The sequence below is a fragment of the Vipera berus genome (assembly GCF_964194415.1).
Source record: "Vipera berus genome assembly, chromosome: 3".
Lineage (NCBI taxonomy): Eukaryota > Metazoa > Chordata > Lepidosauria > Squamata > Viperidae > Vipera > Vipera berus.
In genome coordinates, this window is record NC_138204.1 from 165530747 (window position 1) to 165554673 (window position 23927).

Genomic DNA, 23927 nt, shown 5'->3' on the forward strand with positions numbered 1-23927 from the left:
TCTGATAACTAGTTAATACAATGAACTCATTAATACTAGTAGTCCTCAACTTATGACCATAATTAACCCCATAATTATGGCCATAAGTCGTGCCATCATTAAAGTGGGTCACATGACACCTGATTTTACAATCCTCTTTGTGGAGACTACTAAGCGAATGTGAAGGTGTAAAGTTTATACTTCTCTTTTTAAACAAATCCATTCTCTTCACCGGATGTTTTTTTTCCAGAAACTGGAAGAAAACATTAATTTCTGGCAAAAAAAAAGAGAGTTCCTATGGATTTTACTCCACTAATCGCTGCCAAGTGTAGAGGGCATTGCTCATCTCCGTACCAGGGCCACTGAGCCAGTGCTGTCCAAAGATATTTCTGCCATCATGTGGCCAGCATGACATCATGGAGTGCTGTTAATTTCTGGCAAAATAAGTTGTAAACTCTGGTCACATGACCGTGGGGTGGGGAAAACTAAGATGGACAAGCTTCACTGCAGGAAGGTGAATGGTTTGTCTGCATGGGTGACTCATTATAATCTAATTCAATGTAATGACATTTTGAGTATAAACTGAGCATACAATGAAAAAATATCTGTCATCAAGCTAAATATAATAAAATCTAATTAGATGTATTTCTTATCTCTGTCACATGGGGTTTATCCAGCAAAGTACTAGAAATTCTACAATACTTCAGGATGTGCTGATAACCAATATTCACACTAATAAACCTAGTTTAAGAATAGGAACAGCACCTCTGCAGATAAGGAAAGGCTAGGAGAAGAGTCTGAGAACTGTGCAGAACTTTCAGTCTTATGGATCTGATTTTTGGAGCAGCAGTGTTTGTGGAAGAGATGGTAAGCTCCCAGTAATAGCGTACTCTATAAAAGACATTGGTTTTGCAAAAGCTCCCATTTTTTAAAACCCAGGGGTAGGGCCTTCTCAGTGGGCGCGCCTGCCCTTTGGAACCAGCTGCCCGCGGAGCTTAGGACTGCCCCCGACCTCCGTGTTGTGATTCAGGGTCAGCCTGTGGGTTCGGCAGTTGGGTCGGATGACTCAGAGGAGGAGGAGGGGGGTGTTGAAGAGCTTGCTGATGAGAGCCCTCAGCCAGGCCCCTCCCACCTGGTCACGACGGAGACCCAGCTGTGTGAGCCTGACAGCGTGGATGAAGATGACCCACAGCTGGCCCTGTTCAAGGACGCCCGACGCAGGAGGCAGTCAATCAGGAGTAAACAGAGGAAGGCAATGGGGCACCTCGGAAGGAGGCAGAGAGAAGCCACGCCCTAAACTGTATAAAAGGGGAATGTGTGGGAGGGCTGGTTTGCTGAAGGCAACCGCTTGAAAAGCTCCTGTTTCTTGGTTGGTGTCTTGTTTGTTTTTGTATCAATAAATTTGGCAGGCTTAATTCCAGCCTCTTGCCTTCTTGTAAAAGGGGTTGTCCCTGCCTTTTCTGCAGGGCCGGTAGCAGGCTGGTACAGAACACTCCGTTCATTCCGCCGGGACCTGAAGACCTGGCTCTTCGAGCTCTCTTGCCCAGGCTGAGAATTTTTAACTTTAACTGGGGTTTTTATTTTTCTCTCAGGGATTGATTTAATCTTTTTTAATTGTTTTTAACTTTTGTATTGATTTTTCTTTTAAATATCCTGTAAACCGCCCTGAGTCCTTCGGGAAAGGGCAGTATATAAATCTAAATAATAATAAATAATAAAAAAGAAAGATTAAATCAAAATGAAAGGGTCCTTTCAAACTTTGCAAAGATCTAGAGCTCATATTCTGTTTGTTGGTTTCACATCTGTTAGCTTCTGTGGGAAACCAAACATTGGAAATAAAAGATATTGTATTCCTTCATTATTACATCATTCAATCTAAATGACTTTATCTGCAATTTTAAAAATAGCTGAAAGAAGAACAACACAATGCAGTATGTATTGTATGGAGCTTGCTTACCTCATATTCTTCTTTGAATCCATAGCCTTCTGCACATTTCATCTGAGTGATGTGTTGCAATAAATCTGCAACACGAATGGCTGGGTGAAGCTGGCCTGTCTGGTATGGCACATCTACAGGGTCTCGTTTTTTGTATGTGTGTGACTGGACCAGGCTACTTGTGTCACTTCCGACAGTATGAGTTTCATCTAGAGAAACAAGGTGCAATAAAGTATCGGGCTATTTCCAGTTGATATATAATATACATTTTGAATGTAGCTTTTAACACCATTATTATCTTTCATTGTCTAGGTGAGCTAAATTGTAACTACTGTGTAGTTTATTCATGGAGATAGCACAAGGTATTGGGAAGAGACAGAGGTCTATTAGTTTACAATAAAAAATGTGCAGACCATATTTTATTATTTTATTTGCTCGTTTAAACCTATCAGTAAATTGGGAAATTTATTTTTTTAGGATACTGATTTCTAAATAGTTCAGAAATTTCAGACTGAAACTTCATCAAGTCCTAGTCTAATAAATAATTAAATATTTGCTGGAGTAGGATACTATTTATTATTTTTCACAATATTTCAGAGTGGAAAGCAAAATGTTTAAAATGCATAAAATGAAATGGGTTGTTAAGCAAGAGAAAAATGGAAATGGAGATTGGATACATTAGGAAGGAAAATATACAGAATAATGATGAGGAACCTTTTGATTGGAGATAATGCTTGACTGAAGTAGGCATGCTGCAAATTTAGATAAGTATATGACAAGGTCTATCACATTCAAGCATGAAATGTTATATGTCAGCTTACATGCAGGGCAACACACAACATGACCCCACTGGACTGATCCAAACTGATGTGAAGCACATCATCTCCCACCCTCCACAGCATTGATGGGGCAATGGGAAACTTACCATTTATTGGCACTTTAAAGAAGATACATATCAGGAAAAAAAGAGAAGGAGGAGAAGAAAAAAGGAAACAGGCCATAAGCAACAGTACTACAATAATAATTGCAAGGTATTTTTATGGTTGTAATTTAAGCACCTTCAGTTTAGTTTCCCATCAGACAAACTGAATATTTTATTAGCATAAAGGGCTGAACAACCAGAAAAATGTTTTTTTTTTTGCTGAATCATGTTGGTGCTTTTAATTTATGTGACGAGAACTACGTCAAGTGAGAATGAAATGTTTTGTTTTTCTCTCATTGTAAAAATTAATCTTCACAAATCTATTTAATAAAAATTAAAATAAACAAGTATGTCGCCTTCTAAATCTATGGGTTACTTGGAAATTCTTAAGCAGGGTCATTTTATTATATGGGACCAAAGCAGATTAAATGATAGCTTATATGTGGTCTGCTGACTGGAACATTAAGGATGAACAAGTGATGCAGGTTTTACAGACTGAATCTTCTATGTGAAAAAAATACCCACTATTGTTTGTGTATTAATGGTCCCCATAAATTTAATATCACGTGACAAAACAGAGAGACAGACCATGAAACTGCAAGAGTTGTGTCCAATTTAAAATTTTCTAGATGTTGAATGGGTCTTCTAAGAGTTACAGTTCTAACACTTCTGATGGTGCCAGAGTGAGAAGATAATATCAGAACACCATCCCTTAGCATCTCATGGGTCATCAGTATAAAGCTCTGAGCAATCAATATTCATGAATCAATATTCGTAGTGATTATATATGACTAACATCAGATTGACATGAGTAGAAATCTAGCATATCTGCCTAATGGAGATTTGGTAATGATATTATATTTAATTCTAAATATTAATATAAACCTGAGGCAAATATTTATATGAATAACATAAACCTGGTTTTAATTATACTGTCTGAAGACAAAAATGAACCAGGCTTGGCTCTGCATTTATCGTGTCTAGATACTGTTCAACACTTTTGAAAAGGAACTAATTGAATGGAATAACTATAGATATTAGCAGAAGCATTTTTAGCATTTCCTTTTAGTATGTATATTGAAATGTTCAGCACTTAACTTGCTTTTTATGTAGTGTGTCTAAATGTGTACCTTCACTTCCCCCCAATGCCTTGTCTTAAATAATTCTCAAAATTCCCAGTTCAAATATCTACCCTACGAATCATGGGCCTTATAGCCCAATGTAGCTGGGGGAAGTGGGGAGAAGGCACCAAATTGAGGAAAGTTGATGTCCTTTAGGAATAGCATTTAGGCAGACCACTCTAGAATGACTAACAAGCCAATTAAGACTTTAGGCTGTTTAGTTTAGGCTGTGAGTTTTGCATCTACAGAACCAGAATGGCTGTTTGCTGTGCTATGTTGAGAAAAGCACCTGAGAGAAAAGCAGTTGGAAGACAGAAGAAATGCTCTTTTCTTAAAACCAACCTTATATTTCCAGTCTGGAAGTAAAGAACTGGCAAATGAGCTTTATAAGCACCATGTTTGCCCCTGGAGATGAAATTTTAGGGTTGGTTTGGGTTTTTCTTTTTCTGTATGACAGTAAATGTCCCCAGTGCACCCAGTATTTTAGTCCTGAACCATATCCAATGAATCCTTTAACTCAATGGGGAAAACTAGAGAGGTATACAGACCTCTGAACATTCACCAGAGTTCATCTAAGAGTAGGATACATTATTTATCTATCTAACATTACTAAATTAAATGAAATATGAAAGGGACAGTTAAAAGAACATGTCTTTCACTGTTCTTATTTAGTAGATGTTAACAATATAATTTGCAGATTGGTTTTAATCCCAAGTTCTCTTGTTTTGAACTGGACATATTTGATTTTAATTAAATGTGGCTTTCTCTTTTCTCCACAGTCCATTTTTTAAAAATCAGCCTTTCCTTTGGAATCTGAATTTTGAATGAATTTTAGAAGTTGTATTAAATGAATGGAGGAATTGGTGGAAATTCCTCCTTCATTTGAATGAAGAAAGAATTTAGGAATCAGATCATTTCCTTTGTTTTCATGGCAATATACCCTGGGGTCCCAGTCACATTTTAGAAATTCTCCAGCCATTCATAAAAAACTGCAATATTTTTAGATTTGTCTACAAGCTCTAATCTCTTAATTAGTACTACACAAATTTCTGTAGCTTTTAAATGATGTACAGGAAACCACATCCCCTGCCCAAGAAAGAGAGAGGGAAAGAGAATGGGGGAAGGAATAAGGGATTAGGACCTAAAAATCAGGATTAAAACTAATCTTAATGTGAAATGATGTAGTATCTCAGTACATGTGGAACTCCATAGTATGATTATTTCCAAAATATTGAAGATTTTTTCCCTTCTATTACATTTAAATTACTATGTGATAAGAATATTTTGGAGAGGCTCTGGGAGTCTTAAATAAATTTGGGGGGCTGCAAAGTGAATATCCCTGTTCTTAAGATCAGACAGATGATCTACACCAGATGAAAATCAGAATATATGCATAGAGTTCTATACATGATAAAGAAAAGAACACCAACATTACTGAAATTATTTTGGCCTGGTGGATTGCACTGCTCCCGTAAGCAGTTAGTGAATTTCTTAGTCCTAACTCTGAATATTTAGAATAGCAAATGGATGCCATATACATGTGGCAGTTTTGCCCAGATTCTGGGGTGGGCCAATTTTATCCTGATACAAAAACTGATATCCAGAGTTCCCTTTAGCTCCTCTTCAACAAAACTGGGATGCATGGCATTAGGATGCATGGTATGAAAGGCGATATACAAGTGTTGTAACAATATGTTGTTGCTGAAATGGCACCTGAATATTACAAGGTGGCTGAGACACAGAAAGACAAAATAAATAAGAAAATAAGTAAAGAAAGAAACGTAGGGTTGGAAATTGGTTTATGAGATTTCAAAATAAAGACTTTATTATTTTTGTTTTAGGTTATTATATTATAGTTAAACAGCAGTATCCCCTACCAGGCTGCAAACTGAGTCAATACAACTTTTGTATTTATGTTGCATATTCATACAGAGCCTATTACAATGATTTCTGTTAGAGATCCCTCTATATATTAGAAACATGCTTTTTCATAAAGGAATATACATGGATCTTTGAAATAAAGATCTGATTATACCATCTGCATACAGCTGAATACTAGAGTTATTAATTTCTTTTATAAAGTGCATACTGAAATGAAATTCTAAATTGCATTGCCAATATGCGAAACAAAGTTGATGGTATTCTGGTGTAATGTTGTTCAGAAAGTCACCAATTCTTATATCTATTTTTTTTGCTGTTTTTCAGAACAAAATAGCAATATGGTAAGAAACTGACCAAAATATCATTAGCCTAGTTACTGATTTCAGTTCACATGAAGAGCGAGATTTCAGGCTGAATTGTTTCAGAAAGCTGTGTCTTTAAAGGTAGAATACCTATTTTGAGTATGAAATGGGTGCTCAGACATGGCCTTTCAAAAATGCCTGAAAGGCCAATTCCACCCTGAAATGACACAATTTGAAGATATATTGCACTCCACTGTATTAGGAGCTTTGGTGGTGCAGTGGTTAGAATGCAGTACTGAAGGCTACTTCTGCTGACTACTAGCTGCCAGCAATTCAATTCTCACCGGCTCAAGGTTGACTCAGCCTTCCATCCTTCTGAGTTCGGTAAAATGAGGACCCAGACTGCTGGGGGCAATATGCTGACTCTGTAAACCGCTTAGAGAGGGCTGTAAAGCACTGTGAAGCAGTATATAAGTCTAAGTGCTATTGCTATCTGATTTTTAATTTACATCTTAGACATCCCATATTAAATGAACTACATGGGAACACTGCTGTTCTTGTTAGTCTGAGATAAATTTATTTACAGAAAGGCACGGTCATATAAAAATGCACAGAAATGAATACAAAAAAAGTAAACTGCTTATATCAGTTTCACTTGCTTGGACTTTGGATGGCATGTCCCTGCCAGTGTTACTGAAGATTTCTTAAAATGTAAAAAAAAGTATTTCATATCTATAGTTTAATGACAATAGAAAGCAGTTTAATTGTTTACCTTGGCCTGATATTGCAGTCACTTAGTTCCCAAGAAAAACACTATCCAAGAATTGCTACTTCAAACAGATGTGTAATTATAGTCAAGTTCTTGCACAGGAAAAATTGCATGTTAATAATCATTTTAATGTAACAGAAGGCAAAATTATTAAATACAGGGGAAGTGATTTTATTGAGATAAATGAACTGAATTAAATTTATTTAATTCCCCCCCTTATTTTTTTAAATGGGTCATCTGGCGACTTATTCAAGAACTGAATGGAGTTATTTGGCTTGAAAAAGCTTGCATTATTATGAGTTAAACAGAAAACATTTCTCTCAGTACATCTTTTGTGACTTGGAGCCCTACCCCATCAGACAATTTTCAACACAAACCAAGGCTTTCATTTATTTGGTAACCATGTGACTATACAGAATAGCCAGAATTTAATCCTTATTGCAAGCAGGTACAAGACCCATATTGTTCATCTGAACAAACTATGACTTGCTGGGAATACATACAAGTATTGCAACTAAGTACTGCTTGCAAAAGAAGAAAGAGAGGTACTCTCTTTTCAAGTCCTGTGCTTAATTATTCTCCTAACAATAAATCCTAGCTTGGTATTAGGTGTGTAAAGTAAGATACAAAGGAGTTTAGAGTTAGAATTAATGCATATAAGTAACAGTGATACAGTTCTTTGATATTATAATTAATTATTATTTTTTGGCATTTAGAAGTAGGGTAGAAATTAAAAGTTCTGAAAGGGAAGACCAAAACTTTCTTTTTAAAGAATTATACAAAATAGTTCTTGAAAAGCACTTCATTAATTGGTGCTATACTTGACAGGCACTTTTGTTAATCAAAGTGTGTGTTTAGTATTTTTCTCTTTTCTATTAGAGAAAAAGTCGTTTCTAACATCTGTAAGCTACAGCCAAAGATACAAATATATTCAACAACAAGGTGTATTAGAATCTTCCCTCAAAATCTTATTATTTATTCAGAAGGAGAGCTTCAGACTTTACACATCTATGGCACGTTTCTGCTATTAATTGAAGCAGCCTATCTTGTTTTAATACTTCTTAAAAAACCTGACTCTGCTTTAAGATTTTTATATTTTTTAAGTAGTGATATTCTTTTTTCAGCCTTATGCTAAAAGCTGAAGAGTATGTATGTTTTTGAATGAGTAAGAGTGAGATACTGCTTTTGTGCTAATTAAGAAGCAAACATAACAGAGTTATATAACAGTAACAGGGTTTTTTGGTTTATTGAAAATGTGATAACATCTACAACTTGCTACAAAAAAAGTAAGTTTAACAATCTCAGATGCTAAAAAATCACTGTAAATTTCATTTGCATACATATTATTGTATTATTGTGATGACTGCAGGCTCCTTACCAGTAATTTGTAAGAAATCATTTTCTTTTGATGCCAAAAGAAATTATCCTTGCTAATTACAATTAGATTACAAAATTTCTTATATTAAGAGGTGGGGAGGGGGAAATCACAGGTTGAGTCAAGCACAATGAATTTCCTTTGCCTTTGTTTATGACAAAACAAAGGGAAAATCTCTTTGGACTTCAGTAGTTTAAAAACAATTCAGGATATGATTTGACAGATTCCTGCATCAGTGTTTTTAAGGCGAAAACATTTCTGCTGGATGGATGGGTTTTAAATCTGCTTTCTCTTTTTTAAAGCTCATGTATACAACGGTTTATAGTACATTCAACAAACTGGAATGCATATAATAAAATTGTGCACCAATAAGGACAAAGAAAAAAGCAGCAGCAATTTAAACACTGGAATAGAATTCTTATTACATGTTGTTGTATTGTTTTGCTTGGTTTAGATTAAGATTAGTATAGTAGTAGTACAAAGCACAGCCCATTTTTATTATGTTAATTCATACGCAGTAGCATTTCATGCTATTTTTGTTATCTTAGCATGGTTAACTCATTTCCCTTCATTCTCTTTTTACTGGACAATCAATAGCTTTCAGCTTCCTAAAAGAAAGGTAAAAATATGCTTCTCATCTCAGAATTCTAGTACAGTATTTCCACCTGTAGGGGATGTGGCACATTATGTTATTATTCTGATAATCCCACTTATTTGTGATACACAAATAAAAAATAAAGTGGAAATATTTACTAAGCTCTAGATTTCATAAATTGTATTTAACACTAATTTATTGGTAGACTAAATTAAAATTATGCTGAACTTTTAACTACCATGGTACTTGCATTGTTTGATTTACCCATTACTTTATAAATATGATCAATAAGTAAAAAATCTCGGATCCTCTATCTACTAAATCACCTATGATAATATCCCAGTGTGATAACTGGTATTTGAAATGTTAAATGCAGAATAGTTTGGACATTGTGAGTAGAATATTACACCTGTTTAAATACAATGTTTCACTACCTAGGTTGAACTTGTATTGTTTCTGCAACAGACATTGATAAAGGGAAGTGTTCTCACCTAAAATTGCAGTTGGCACAAATGGATCTGTCATACATCATAAGCAGGTCAATGCAGAAAAGGTAAAAAGAGAAAGAAAAGTAAATGACGAGCAAATGTTCCAATTTTCTTTTTGCTCAGAAAGCCACAAGTTATAAGCAATAGAGCTTCTACACTTTGAAAATATTTTTGGAGAAGTGCAATTGCAACATTTCTATTTGTTAAAGCTGCCCAACTTTTTCAGTGTTCTCCTGAAAAAAGAAGAAAACAAGTTGGCTGCTTTAAGAGTCATCTTGGTTTAATAAGCAGATTCCTTAAAGGAATGGCATCTTTTTTTGAAGTTCATTCAGAAGCCTAAAAAAGCCATATTGCTTTAGTGCTTTAGAACAGTTTTCAAGCCAAGCCTGCAGCATTTCTTTAGAGTCATTTTCCAAAGTGTGAAAACTCTAATAAGAAAGTTGTTATTTCGTGCAAATGGTATTTAACTCTTTTAGAAGAATTTTTATATATAGGCAATCACAAGAATATACTGTAATATTCATATATGTGTTTAAACTTTGACCATGTTCAGTATTTCAGTCTGTACTTAAAAAACTGATAGGCTAGGCCAGGGGTGTCAAACTGCCGGCCCGCGGGTCAGAGCGTCACAGAGAAACTGCGCCCATCCCATTTTCGGCAATGGGAAGAAGTTCCGATACGTCGCGCGACGTCACGAGTTTGACATGCCTGGGCTAGGCCAAGGATAGGCAACCTTGGCTCTTTTATGACTCGTGGACTTCAACTTCCAGAATTCCTGAGCCAGCATGGCTGGCTCAGGAATTCTGGGAGTTGAAATCCACGAGTCATAAAAGAGCCAAGGTTGCCTACCCCTGGGCTAGGCCCTAGTGGAGATTTGATGGCTGGGTGCGTGCATAAGAAATACACGCAAGCTTCTTATTCTCTGTGGTAGCCATTACACCGGCTAGGCTTCAAGGAAGTGAGTATTCTTCTGAGTCTCTCCCTCTATAGCACTGTTTCTCAACCTTGGTCACTTTAAGATGAGTGGACATCAACTCCCAGAATCCCCATGGCTGGTTGGGGAATTCTGGGAATTGAAGTCCCCACATCTTTAAGTGATCAAGCTTCAGAAACAGTGCTCTATAGAACTTTGCCTGAATTAAAGAAACAGCTCACAGTTTCTAAGAGATGGTTATAAAAGTAAACTATTTACAGTATTTAAAAACCAATGAAATATTACCTGGGTAATATGAATTGGGAACAGTTGTACTCAGAGTGTTCGTTTTCATTGTAAATGAAGAGGGTGATGATACAGCTGGAAAGAGAGAACACTATGCAGTAAATCTAAACAAAAGTATTAGCAAACAATAGCTTATTTGTATCACACCCCAAGATGATGAATCTTGTTAAATACAATAAGCAATGTTACGTGAAAAATTAGCAACAGTGTTCGTGTAACTTGGTACTATTTAAATGTTTTGTGTTTTCTTAGATAGATATTGTATTTCTTTCATTTTCTTGCATGCTTTATAAGGTGCCTTCTGCTGTTTTCCTGCACTGGGTGTTCCAAGGCATCTTTTCACAATCTAATGTAAAGCATTTCAAAGTCCTAACAGACCCTTTTGAAACCTCTTCTGTGGAACTATTGCACTATAGTTTATATGCATTTTATATTTTCACTCATGGATGAATTTTTCCTTTAAAAAAAACTCATCATAAAAATACTTTTTTATAGCTTATGTCACATTCTAAAAGTAGTATAGCAACCAAAGAGTTCACAGGAGCACTCTAATTCATTTCCTGACATCTTCAGTTGAATAGATTTCAAATAGCAAAGCTGAGATCTGTTTAAAGATTCTTGCCTGAGACCTGGGAAAACTGTTGTCAGACAGAATAGATCAGCTTTACTCTTGATGAGTTGGGGAGGCATTACTCAGAATCCAATGGAAGTTGTGTTCTCTTACATCTTGGGATTGTACTATTTTGGAAATAGTCCATACTGGCAAGATGGGCAAATATCTTGGATAGGGCAGCTTCCTATATTCATCGTTTTAATCTTTCTGAGACACAATATTAAAGCCATATGGAATCTTATCTTAAATACCATTTTAGTCTTATACCATAAAGGAACCTGGATCAATCTAGCTCCAAAACAAATATCAATTTACTGAATTCTCTTATGGTAGGAACTCTGGAATTTGTCAGTTGTAGCTAAAGAGCCACCATTCACACATATTATGTTTCTTAAAAATGGTCACCAAAATATGGAGGCTATTATGCAGCATTGTATAATAAATGAGGAAACTGAATCTAACACAAGCTGCATGGATGTCAGTGGATTTTATTTGGAAGCAAGGGAAAGGGATAAATACAAATTTTTCCTTATTAAAGATTCTATCCCATCTTCTAGCTATAAAATGTGAAATGTTGCATAGGTGAGATCTTGGAGCCCATGGATTGAGTAACAAGCATTTAAGAGCCTTTCAAACTTCCCTTTGTTATTTGCTCTGCAGAAATTAAAATGACTTCCACTTACATCTCCCATTTAGATTGTGTGTATCCATGAAAGAGAAAGCTTCATCACAGTTGGTACCTTGTTCAGCATAGCTTTTATCCATTGAGTTCACCATCACTGTCATTTCTTGTCGTGTGTTACTCAATGTCTCCTTTCGCTTTTTAGCCAGTTTTCTTAAGAAAGAAACATTAAGGAAAGAAGATGATGCTTCAATGAGCAAGCATAGAATTCATTATTTTTATTTCATATAATTTGTAAATTCACTTCTGCTAATAAGAACTTATGTCAGCCACACACACGCTTAAATCAGCATGAAATGTAAACAGCTACAACATTTCCACTATGAATTAATAAGAAAAGGCAATACATATAATTAGATTAATAAAATACACAATTAAATAGTTATATGTACTATATAGAGATGAAGGAAAAAGAAGTGGATTATGGATGCCTGAGCACAAAAGACATCCTTAGAATCCTAGGCTGTCTTGTGTTTGGATTCTAAAACTGGACTGGAAAACCTATTTGGCTTACCAACCTGAATTTGAAGGGTCAAAAGAGTGTCAGTCAGCCACTCAAGGAAAGTCCCGATTTAGTAGGGCAGGAGTCCACAGTCCCTAGTCTGTGGACCAGTACCGGGCCAGGGCATGCCAGCAACCGGTACACACAAACAAGCAAAGCCCCATCCATGGTATGCAGGCAGCACACAAAACCATGCACTCTCTGGCCCACGGAAAAACCTTTCTCCATGGCATCGGTCCCTGATGCCCAAAAGGTTGGGGACCTCTGTGGTAGGGTGACTGTAACAGTGGGCAATTGAATCCTAGTCTCTGGCTGAGTGTAAGCTCTAAGACAATGCAGTACAGGTACCGGTAGTCCATGACTTTTGACCACAATTGAGCGCAAAATTTCTGTTACTAAATGAGAAATTTGTTAAGTGACTTTTGCTCCATTGTATGACTTTTCTTGCCACATTTGTTAAATGAATCACTGCACTTGTTAAATTAGTAACACCATTGTTAAGCGAATCTGGCTTTCCCATTGACTTTGCTTGTCAAAAGGTCACAAAAGGACATCACATGACTCTGGGACACTGCAGCCATTATAAATATGAACCAGTTGTTAAGCATCCAAATGTAAACCATGTGACCACGGGGATGCTGCAACGGTCTTGTAAAAAATAGCAATAGCAATAACACTTAGACTTATATAACACTTCACAGTGCTTTACAGTTCTCACTAAGCGGTTTTACAGAGTCAGCATATTGTCCCTAATAGTCTGGGTCCTCATTTTACCGATCTCCGAAGGATGGAAGGCTGAGCCAGTAAGAATCAAACTGCTGGCAGTTGGTAGAATTAGCCTGCAATACTGCATTCTAACCACTGCGCCAGCACGGCTCTTGACCTATGGTCATAAGTCACTTTTTCAGTGTCATTGTAACTTTAAACAGTCATTAAACAAACTGTTGTATGTCGAGGGTTACCTGCATTTCAAAGAGCTGAGTATCTGATTTGGTTGGACTCCTTGAGAGGCATTTAAATCAATGTAATCTATTTTCTGATTTATTTAATTCAATTTATGGCTGGATGATGCAAAAGTATGTAAACTGATTATCAGTTTCCCTAGGCCTACCAACATCAGGTGCACTAAACACTATACTTACAACATAGCAAGTGTGAAACGTAAGACTAAAGCCATCATATCCTAGGATAGAGATACTAGATTTGTCAATAACTGATAACCATTCAGCTCCAGGTCATTAAGTGCAGGGCAAAAAAACCCATTGGAATATGGGAAAAGCAGGAAAAAGAAACAATTGGTTTAAATAGTTGTCGGTATCAGAAGAAAACTCTACTCTCACACTGTTGGAGGACAGTCAATGTTCAATAGGCTTAGCTCTAAGATTTCTTTATCTAGTTGTGCCATGCTGTATGTCTGAGAGACAAGTTTGAGTCTAGTAGCCAAGTTAAGCTGCATGAAGTTGAGGGGCTAAGATTTATTGCTGAACCCTGCTTTGACAGACTGACAGCTAATGCTCCTAAGATGAGAAAATCTGTTCAGTTATATTAAGAGAATAACTCTGGAAGTAAAACAGAAAAAAATCCCCACAAAATCCTTAATAACAGTATGAAAATATTTAAGACCAAAAGCTGTTTTTTCTTCTTCTATCACATTAAAATTACAATTTTGTGGCAAACTGTGGAGGAGTTCTGAAATTTAAAGCATGTTCCATGCTCTGAAGAACCTTGGAGCCGAAGGTTTATTTATTTGTAAGATTTATATATCATGTCAGTCTGATCAGCTTTTAATGGTATATTTCAGAGCACCAGTAACAATGGGTAGAATGAAATGTTACTGAACTTGATGACAGTGCTTCAGGGGAAGACTGTGAGAACTATCAATCAAACATACAAATATGTTTGCACAGTTGATCAAGTTGAATTTCTCTACCATTCTTACATGGGAAACAGCACTATAAATTAAAAGCAGAAATAATGATAATCATTAATTTTTATAGTGGTTTGGATGCATTCGTGGAGGAAAGATCTATCAAGTATTCTCACTCAATGCTGAATGTCACCTTAATAGGGACAATATACAAGGGAATAAGGGTTGGAAAGCAATCAATTAGAATGCCAGAAAGTCTGTTGGCCACTTTGAAAGGCATAACACTGGATTAAGAGAGTCTTCAGCTTGATCCAGCTTACATTTTTCAGGTCATACTTCCTGTTATCTCAGGTGGAGATTTTCTCACCATCTTCTCTGATTCTTTTAACTAAAGTTGCCGGAATCCAAATACCTATATACTTGAGTATAAGCCGACTCGAGTATAAGCCGAGACCCCCAATTTTACCCCCAAAAACTGGAAAAAGTTATTGACTCGAGTATAAGCCGAGGCTGGGAAATGCAGCAGCTGGAGGCTGGATCCCCCGAAAGACGTCTCTGCTGAGATGAGAGAATGGGGTGGCAAGCCGCCGAGAGAATGGGGCAGTGGAGTGCTCCGCCGAGAGAATGGGGCGGCTTGCTGTTCTCTCGGTGCAGCACGGCAGAGGCTGGATCTCGCGAAAGAAGTCTCCGCTGAGCGAGAGAATGAGGCGTCTCAGCGCCCATTTTCTCGGCGAAGACTTCTTTCGGGGGATGCAGCTTCTGCCGCCCCTTTCTCTCAGCTGCCCAGTGGAACAGCTTGCCACCAGAAATCAAGAGTGCTCCATCACTGGAGGTTTTTAAGAAGAGACTGGACATTCACCTGTCTGAGATGGTATCGGTCAGTGGTGGCGAAACTTTTAGAGACCGAGTGCCCAAACCGCAAGCCAAAACCCACTTGTTTATCACAAAGTGCCAAGGCAGCATCGGCATTCTGGTGCCCTCGGGGGAGGGGACAGGGAGGCGCCTCTGAGTGCCACCTCTGGCACGAAAAAAAAGGGGGAGCAAAAAATGGGCCACCGTACCGCAAGGCACAAAAACGCCAACCGCCGCACCGCAGGGTGCAGATACAAGGCACCGCACCACGTGAGAACGGGGCTGGGCTAGTGAGTATCACGCAGGCACTAGCCCCGCCCCCTTTGCAGCATGTGCCTGCTCGTGGCCCCGTGCGCGCATGCACGCATGTAAAATGCTTCCCCCTCCCTTTTCTTCCAGTCCACCAACCGACAAGGACCTGCTGCTGGCAGCGGTGGTGGCGCACGTGCCAACAGAGAGGGCTCTGAGTGCCACCTCTGGCAGGCGTGCCATAGGTTCACCACCACTGGTATAGGTCCTCCTGCTTGAGCAAGGGGCTGGACTAGAAGACCTCCAAGGTCCCTTCCAGCTCTATTCTATTCTATTCTATTCTATTCTATTCTATTCTATTCTATTCTATTCTATTCTATTCTATTCTATTCACTTTCTATATTTCCATTCTATTCTATTCTATTCCATTCACTTTCTATATTTCTATTCTATTCTATTCTATTCTATTCTATTCTATTCTATTCTATTCTATTCACTTTCTATATTTCTATTCTATTCTATTCTATTCTATTCTATTCTATTCTATTCTATTCTATTCTATTCTATTCTATTCTATTCTATTCTATTCTATTCTATTCTATTCCATTCCATTCCATTCCATTCCATTCTATTCTTATTACCATTTTCTATTCTATTCTATTCTATTCTATTCTATTCTATTCTATTCTATTCTATTCTATTCTATTCTATTCTATTCTATTCTATTCTATTCTATTCCATTCACTTTCTATATTTCTATTCTATTCTATTCTATTCTATTCTATTCTATTCTATTCTATTCTATTCTATTCTATTCACTTTCTATATTTCTATTCTATTCTATTCTATTCTATTCTATTCTATTCTATTCTATTCTATTCTATTCTATTCTATTCTATTCACTTTCTATATTTCTATTCTATTCTATTCTATTCTATTCTATTCTATTCTATTCTATTCACTTTCTATATTTCTATTCTATTCTATTCTATTCTATTCTATTCTATTCTATTCTATTCTATTCTATTCTATTCTATTCTATTCTATTCTATTCTATTCCATTCACTTTCTATATTTCTATTCTATTCTATTCTATTCTATTCTATTCTATTCTATTCTATTCTATTCACTTTCTATATTTCTATTCTATTCTATTCTATTCTATTCTGTTCTGTTCTGTTCTACGTTCTGTTCCATTCCATTCCATATTTTCTATTCCATTCTGTTCCACTGTCAGAGCCCATCGGAGGCAACCCAGTCAGCCCAAACAGGAGTTACACTAAGGCTACGCAGCTTCTCCTCTCAACCTGAACCCCTCCTTACCTTTCCTTTTATCTGCATCCTATTTTTAACTGCCGGCTCTGCCCTGCCCTATTTTGTCCTTGAGCACTCGTGAGCTCATCAAGAACAGAAGGTAACCGTGGGGGGAAAGGCAGGGCAAGATCTGCAAGATCCCCATTTGCATTTGACTTTGCCATCCCATCTGGTTCGAGATAACACACCACACACACACACACACACACACACACACACACACACACACACACAGAGAGAGAGAGAGAGAGACATGCACACCTCAGCAAAAAAGAAAGAAAGAAAAAGAAGTAGTAGAAGAGGCAGAGAGCCCCTGTGGGTAGGAGTGAGGATGGGGAGAAACAGCAAGAAGACCGGGTGGGGTGGGGTGGGTTAATCACTAAACCTTCCAGTGTTTAACCAAAGCAGCTTTTGCATTTGTCAAGCTCTGCTAGCAGGGCACTGGACGGGCCTGGCGGAGATGCTGAAGGTGAACGGGAGAAGGTGAGTCTTCGCCGAGAAAATCTCAGCGCCCATTTTCTCAGCGAAGACTTCTTTCGGGGGATGCAGCTTCTGCCGCCCCTTTCTCTCAGCTGCCCAGCTGAGAGAAGGGGGTGACAGAGGCTGGATCCCCCGAAACAAGTCTCTGCTGAGATGAGAGAACAAGGCGTTGGAGCGCTGCGACGAAGACTTCTTTCGGGGGATCCAGCCTCTGTCACCCCCTTCTCTCAGCTGCCCAGCTGAGAGAAGGGGGTGACAGAGGCTGGATCCCCCGAAACAAGTCTCCGCTGAGACGAGAGAACAAGGCGTTGGAGCGCTACGCGAAGTATGGGGCGGGGAAGCTTGCCGCCCATTTTCTCGGCGAAGACTTCTTTCGGGGGATGCAGCTTCTGCTGACCCTTTCTCTCAGCTGCCCAGCTGAGAGAAGGGGGTGACAGAGGCTGGATCCCCCGAAACAAGTCTCCGCTGAGACGAGAGAACAAGGCGTTGGAGCGCTCCGCGAAGTATGGGGCGGGGAAGCTTGCCGCCCATTTTCTCGGCGAAGACTTCTTTCGGGGGATGCAGCTTCTGCTGCCCCTTTCTCTCAGCTGCCCAGCTGAGAGAAGGGGGTGACAGAGGCTGGATCCCCCGAAACAAGTCTCCGCTGAGACGAGAGAACAAGGCGTTGGAGCGCTCCGCGAAGTATGGGGCGGGGAAGCTTGCCGCCCATTCTCTCAGCGACGAAGACTTCTTTCGGGGGATCCAGCCTCTGTCACCCCCTTCTCTCAGCTGCCCAGCTGAGAGAAGGGGGTGACAGAGGCTGGATCCCCCGAAACAAGTCTTCGCCGAGAAAATGGGTGGCAAGCTTCCACCGCCCCATTCTCTCAGCGGAGGCTTGCAGAGGTGGCGGCGGAGCTGCGCGCGCAGCTCTCCAACCGCCGCAGCCCGTTTGGAGAGCTGCTGCCTTCGTCCATGTTTGATGAAAGCAGCAGCTTTCCAAACTGGGGGGTGGAAGTTCTTTTTTTTTGTTCACTGGAGTATAAGCCGAAGTGGATTTTTTCAGCCCAAAAAGTCGGTTGAAAAATTCGGCTTATACTCAAGTATATACGGTATGTTTTCCACCAAAGCATATATTGTATATAAGCTGTAGGTTCTTTTTCTCAGCTATGATCCATTGCTCATAAACCGATTTTCCACTTTCTATATTATAAATTTTTGCCCTGCAGTAAAATATCCCTCATGTGTCTGCACAAATATTGCAACTATGGGTTAATAGGAAATGTCCTTTTTGTGGCCTTAGTAATTATAGCGAGAGTGGAACTTCTACTTTTGTGTGAATATATAAAACACGGCTTAGAATTGCAACTATTATTCCTTTTCTTCTATGTAGTGATCATATAATTTTCATTGGAAAGTTTGAACTTAGGAAAAGATCCAAATGAACAAGTTTAGTACATATCAGCAGAATGCCTGATGCATGTCAGTATACTGAGTATCTTTAAACCACTGTCAGATCAAAAATGGGGACAACTGACCCAATTTCTTTTCCCCACTCCATACCTTCACTGAATGTGGAAAGAAGTTTAGTTGTCTCTATTATTATGAAATTGAAAAACCAATAACATTCCCCCAATATTCCATGTTCTTTCAGAGTTCTCTATCTATTATGTTTTGACCTTTCAGAGATGCTTCTCTCAAAAGGCCCTGATCATTTTTTGTATGAAGCTTCATATAGTTCAAGATAGCTTATTATATTGTACAGCCTCTATAGTCAGAGTATCTCAAAAATGACAAAAATAATGAAAGGTTTCAGGGTCATTATGTGATTGACAAGACCAAATACTAGACAGTTAAAAATAAAAAAAACAACTTATTATTTTGGCATCCAAATTATTTTGGCATCCAAATAATCCAAACTTGTTTTTTTTGTTTAAAACAACACAGAAATCATGAGAGGTAATTTTTATGTATTTTATATAATTTTTTTTAAAAATGTTCTCATTAAACACAAAATGTGCAGAATGGTTGAGCTGAAGACACCTTGAAGATATTCCAAACCTTTTAGAAAATACAAAAAAATTGTGTTGCTTTAAAAGTTAGGAAACTATGGGCTGGGTTGTGAATTTGCATTCTTTATTATTTGAATTCACTTCAACTCTTTACTCAGGTCATAAGTAAACATAACTTTAACCCCTGCGACAGATGTTACTTTCAGCTGCCCTTTCAAAGGGCCTGTTTCAGGTTAAGGTATATAATTTGGCCAGAAGCTGAACCTAGTGGTATAATCATATACATGAAAGCATTAATTTGAATGATATTAGTTTACTCTTCAGCTGAATGATGATGTAAGACTATTAAATTTCGTCTCTCTATTTTCTCTGCTACTTAATTCAGATATGTAACAGGTTTATATATTACACAAGAATAATACCTACAGTTGCTTTATGAACTCGTTACATTTAATCCCAAGTTATAAGTCAGTAAGCACACTCAAGGAATAAAAAATAGAAAGAAAAATTAAAATTTATCTAATATAAAAAAGAAGAAAATATTATTTTAACAATAGTGTATTTCTCCCCCTTATTTAAAATTTTTATCTGATATTTGATAAGCTTTTCATGCTGTAATTTTGGGAATAGTATGGAGTATAGTAAATAGTGAATATATGGGCAACACTGAGGTCTACTTCAGGACTATGGAGCTAATATATGACAACTGATAACACAGACATGATATTTTTAAACTGGTTTTCCATACAGACATATTCTAATAACATCATCTTGAGACTAATTATCACTTGAGGAAGGAAAATACTAATAATTAAAGAGTCCCCTTCATATTCAAGCCTTTAGTTGCATGCAGAGCCTGAAACATGGAGTAATGAGCTGCCAATGTCAGTTCATAAAGTTCAATAGTAGATCTTTTAAAGCTAGTTCAAATACAGCTAGGAGGGCTTTCCTATAAAAGAGCAAAGCCCATTGAAGAGCCTCATTTCACCTCAGAGTTCAAGACAATGTAACACATGTTGTGATAACTTTTCAGAACTCAGGATTGGAGTACAGGTAATCCCTGAGTATGACAGCAGTTGGAACCAGGATTGCTATTGCTAAGTGATGCGGTCATAAAATGCAATGGCATGTGACTGCATCACTTAGTGATAGCAATCCAGGCTGTCCCAGATGCCCTCATAACTCCATGTTGGTCATTAAGTGGGAAGCAGCAGGCGTTCTTAGGAAGGAACAAGGATGATGCAAGGGGAGGGGGAGGCCCTCCTGGTACAGGCCGTGCACAAGTTGGACAAGGGGTGTGTGTATTGCGGTATGGCACAAGCAGAGGGAGGGTGCAGAAGGAAGCATGATTTGTTTGTGATCATAAGACGACTCAGGAAGGAGGTAGGATGTATGAGAGGACAGAGAGGTCTGGGAAGGAAGGTACATGGCGTGCATGAAGCCAGGAAGAGTGCAGGAGGATGTGGAATGTGTGTGAGTGGAGGAAGGCTGGACAGAAGAGTGTGGGGTGCATGGTTGAATGGCTGCTAAACAAAAGATTGTAATTTGACGACCATCTGTAATATCTCTTAAGCGTCACCACTACTAAATATTTTCATGTTATGTTAATATATAACTTTCCAATAGGTAGCTTTTAAAAATAAAAATTTCCAAAGTATGGTCTCTGTCTTGGTGCTGATCTTTGATCTAATCAGGAAGAAAGAAAAGCTTCCTCCGAAACCTTAACAAATGTGTTTATCCATGTGTAAAGTAATGTTTAAAAAAATGCTGCCAAAAGTACACTGAAAAAAGTACCTATTCTTCAGGTACAGTAGATTTGACAGAGAAATTTTATCAGCAAACCAATTGCTAATCAGCTTCAAGTCAGTTTCACAATCACTGTAAAAGCCAGCTAGTTTGATTTTTGCAGCTTATTAAGACTGCCTAGCACTTCAAATCTGATTTCAAAAGGCTGCTTTAGAATGAAATATAACATTGCCTGAAACAGCCAACTTCAAATTACTTTGGAGGGACCAGGGGAAGGAAACAGATTTCTGTAGGAGTGCGAATGTAAGTGCATTACATATTATCAGTTAGTTAATTGTGCAAATGCTGTGTAACAAGTATAGGTGGGTTTTTTGTTTTGGTAGTTACAGAGTAGTATCCACCCATCTTTATGTAGTGAACTAGGTACAGAACTTAAAGAGATTGATTTTTAAATAAGGCTTGGAACAGATGGTTTTCAAAGATAAACAATATTATATTGCTACAACAATGATGTAATTAGTTTGGGAAGTACCACAGTATTTTTTTAATATTTATATTTTAAAATTAGCTTTTCTATACATATAAAAATAGAAAGTATGTTATCTTTTACTGTGCCTCACTATAGCATTCTGGATAATAAGTGCAGTTTGTAAATGTAAGATCATGCACTTGGGAAAAAGAATCTATCAATTTAAACATGCTTGGGATAAACACACATCTATCATCTGACAAAAATTAAATATATAAAAATAAAATAAGTTAAAATAAATAATAAAGAAAAAAAAAACAACAAAAGCAAGCAAACAAAAAACACCATAAAGGGGAGATTCAATGGACCATTAGGTCTTTTTCTGTCTTCAGTTTTCTATGTTTCTAAGAACTTTAGTATTAAGATAGAACTTGGGGAGGACTACTGTATATAGGAATAGGTTTCATACTAATTCTTAATATTTCCATTTACATTGAAATAATATTTGCTACAAAACAATAATTTTAGGGACAAAGCAAACAGCTTAACATCCACCTGGCAATGTCTGTCATGCCATCATTTGTACTGTATTTGTATAGAGCACTAGAAATGGGGAGAGAACCTTAAGACCTTTCTATTCCTTTTTCCTAAATTTTAAGATTAAAACAAAGTTGAATGCTCCTTTGGAGCACTCGGAATAGTCACGTGGATCCTGTCTACAATTTCTTAAAGCAGCTACATCTTTTCAGAGATTGCACAGTTGCCCTCTAAAGCTGTAGGTCAATCCTGAGAATAATTATGTATGGTTTAAGGAGTTATGCAGAGGTTTTACATGCTTCAAAGCATTTTTTTTTGCTCTCAAATCTAAAGCACTGAACTGCACTACTGGCACACTACTGTTATGGTATTGCTGCTGCCCAGAGAACTCAGTTGGACAAGCAGGAATAAATTAAGCTCACCCTATTTAGCTACCTGAAACCTATATGTGGGTCAAGAAGCAACAGTGAGAACTGGACACGGAACCACTGATTGGTTCAAAATTGGGAAAGGAGTCCAGCAAGGCTGTATACTGTCACCCTGCCTGTTTAACTTATATGCAGAGCACATCATGAAAAAGGCAGGGCTAGATGAATCAAAAGTTCAAATTAAGATTGCCGGGAGAAATATCAACAACCTAAAATACGCAGATGATACCACTCTAATGGCAGAAAGTGAAAAGGAACTAAAGAGCCTCTTGTTGCGGGTGAAGAAGAAGAGTGCAAAAGTTGCCTTGAAACTTAACATTAAGAAAACCAAAATCATGGCATCCGGCCCTCTCAATTCCTGGCAAATAGATGGGGAAGAAATGGAGGTAGTGACAGATTTTATTTTCCTGGGCTCCAAGATCACCGTCGATTGGGACTGCAGCCAAGAAATTAAAAGACACTTGCTGCTGGGGTGGAAAGCCATGGCAAATCTAGACAGCACACTAAAAAGCAGAGACATCACCCTGTCAACAAAAGAGCATATAGTCAAGATTATGGTCTTCCCAGTTGCAATGTATGGCTGTGAAAGCTGGACCATAAGAAAGGTTCAGCATGAAAGAATTGAGGCCTTTGAACTATGGTGCTGGAGAAGATTCCTGCGAGTCCCTTGGACTGCAAGTCGTTCAAACCGGTCAGTCCTAGAGGAGATCAACCCTGACTGCTCTTTAGAAGGCCAGATCCTGAAATTGAAACTCAAATATTTTGGCCACCTAATTTGAAGGAAGGACTCACTGGAGAAGAGCCTAATGCTGGGAAAGATTGAGGGCAATAGAAGAAGGGGATGACAGAGAATGAGGTGGCTGGATGGAGTTACTGAAGCAGTAGGCGTGAGCTTAAATGGACTCCAGAAGATGGTAGAGGACAGGAAGGCCTGAAGGAACATTGTCCATGGGGTCGTGACAAGTTGGACTCGACTTCGCAACTAACAACAAATTTAGCTACCTAGGTTTGATGATACAAACTTAATTACAGGTTATCCTCGCCTTACAACCACAAGTTAAGTGACTCATACCCAATTATATTACCTTTTTTGGCATGATTGTTAAGTGAAATACTGCATTTATTAAGGGAATCACATGGTCATTAAGTGAATCCAGCTTTCCCCATTGACTTTGCTTGTTGGAAGCCGACTGTGAAGGTCACATGATTCTGTGATACTGCAACCATTGCCAAGCACCCTAATTATGATCACATGACCTTGGGGATGCTGTGATAGTCTTAAGGGCAAGAACAGCTCATAAGTCCCTTTTTCAATGCCACTGTAACTTTAGACAATTGCTAAATGAACAGTTGTAAGTCATGTAGCATTTTCAACTATATCTATTCCTGAAATTATTGCTCTTTCATACCAACCTAATAATGAGAAGTGGAATAAGATGAAATGGGAAACTGAAAGAGGAATTGTCTAGAAAAGATCAGAAAGCATAGTATATGTCTACTCTCTCTTCCCTTTCTAGCTATTTCTCTCCCACTTAATCCCAGCTGTCCCAGGAAAAGCCTGTGATAACAGCAGGGAAAGAGAAATCAAATCAAATAAAAATCAGCCACAGATC

The 23927-nt window shown here is 38.0% G+C and overlaps 1 protein-coding gene across 4 annotated transcripts in view; it reads right to left on the bottom strand.

The window, feature by feature from the left end:
• Positions 1 to 23927, bottom strand: part of PTPRM (protein tyrosine phosphatase receptor type M) — a 488729-nt gene that overhangs the window by 98856 nt on the left and 365946 nt on the right. For 2 of the 4 annotated variants that reach the window (XM_081323492.1, XM_081323490.1), the window contains 4 exons: positions 11884 to 12035; positions 10588 to 10662; positions 9372 to 9398; positions 1937 to 2124 (listed from right to left, as the gene is read on the bottom strand). In XM_081323492.1, coding sequence (XP_081179618.1) covers positions 1937 to 2124; positions 9372 to 9398; positions 10588 to 10662; positions 11884 to 12035 — 442 coding nt within the window. The remainder of the gene's footprint in view (positions 1 to 1936; positions 2125 to 9371; positions 9399 to 10587; positions 10663 to 11883; positions 12036 to 23927) is intronic. The other 2 variants (XM_081323493.1, XM_081323491.1) reach the window with 1 other exon arrangement.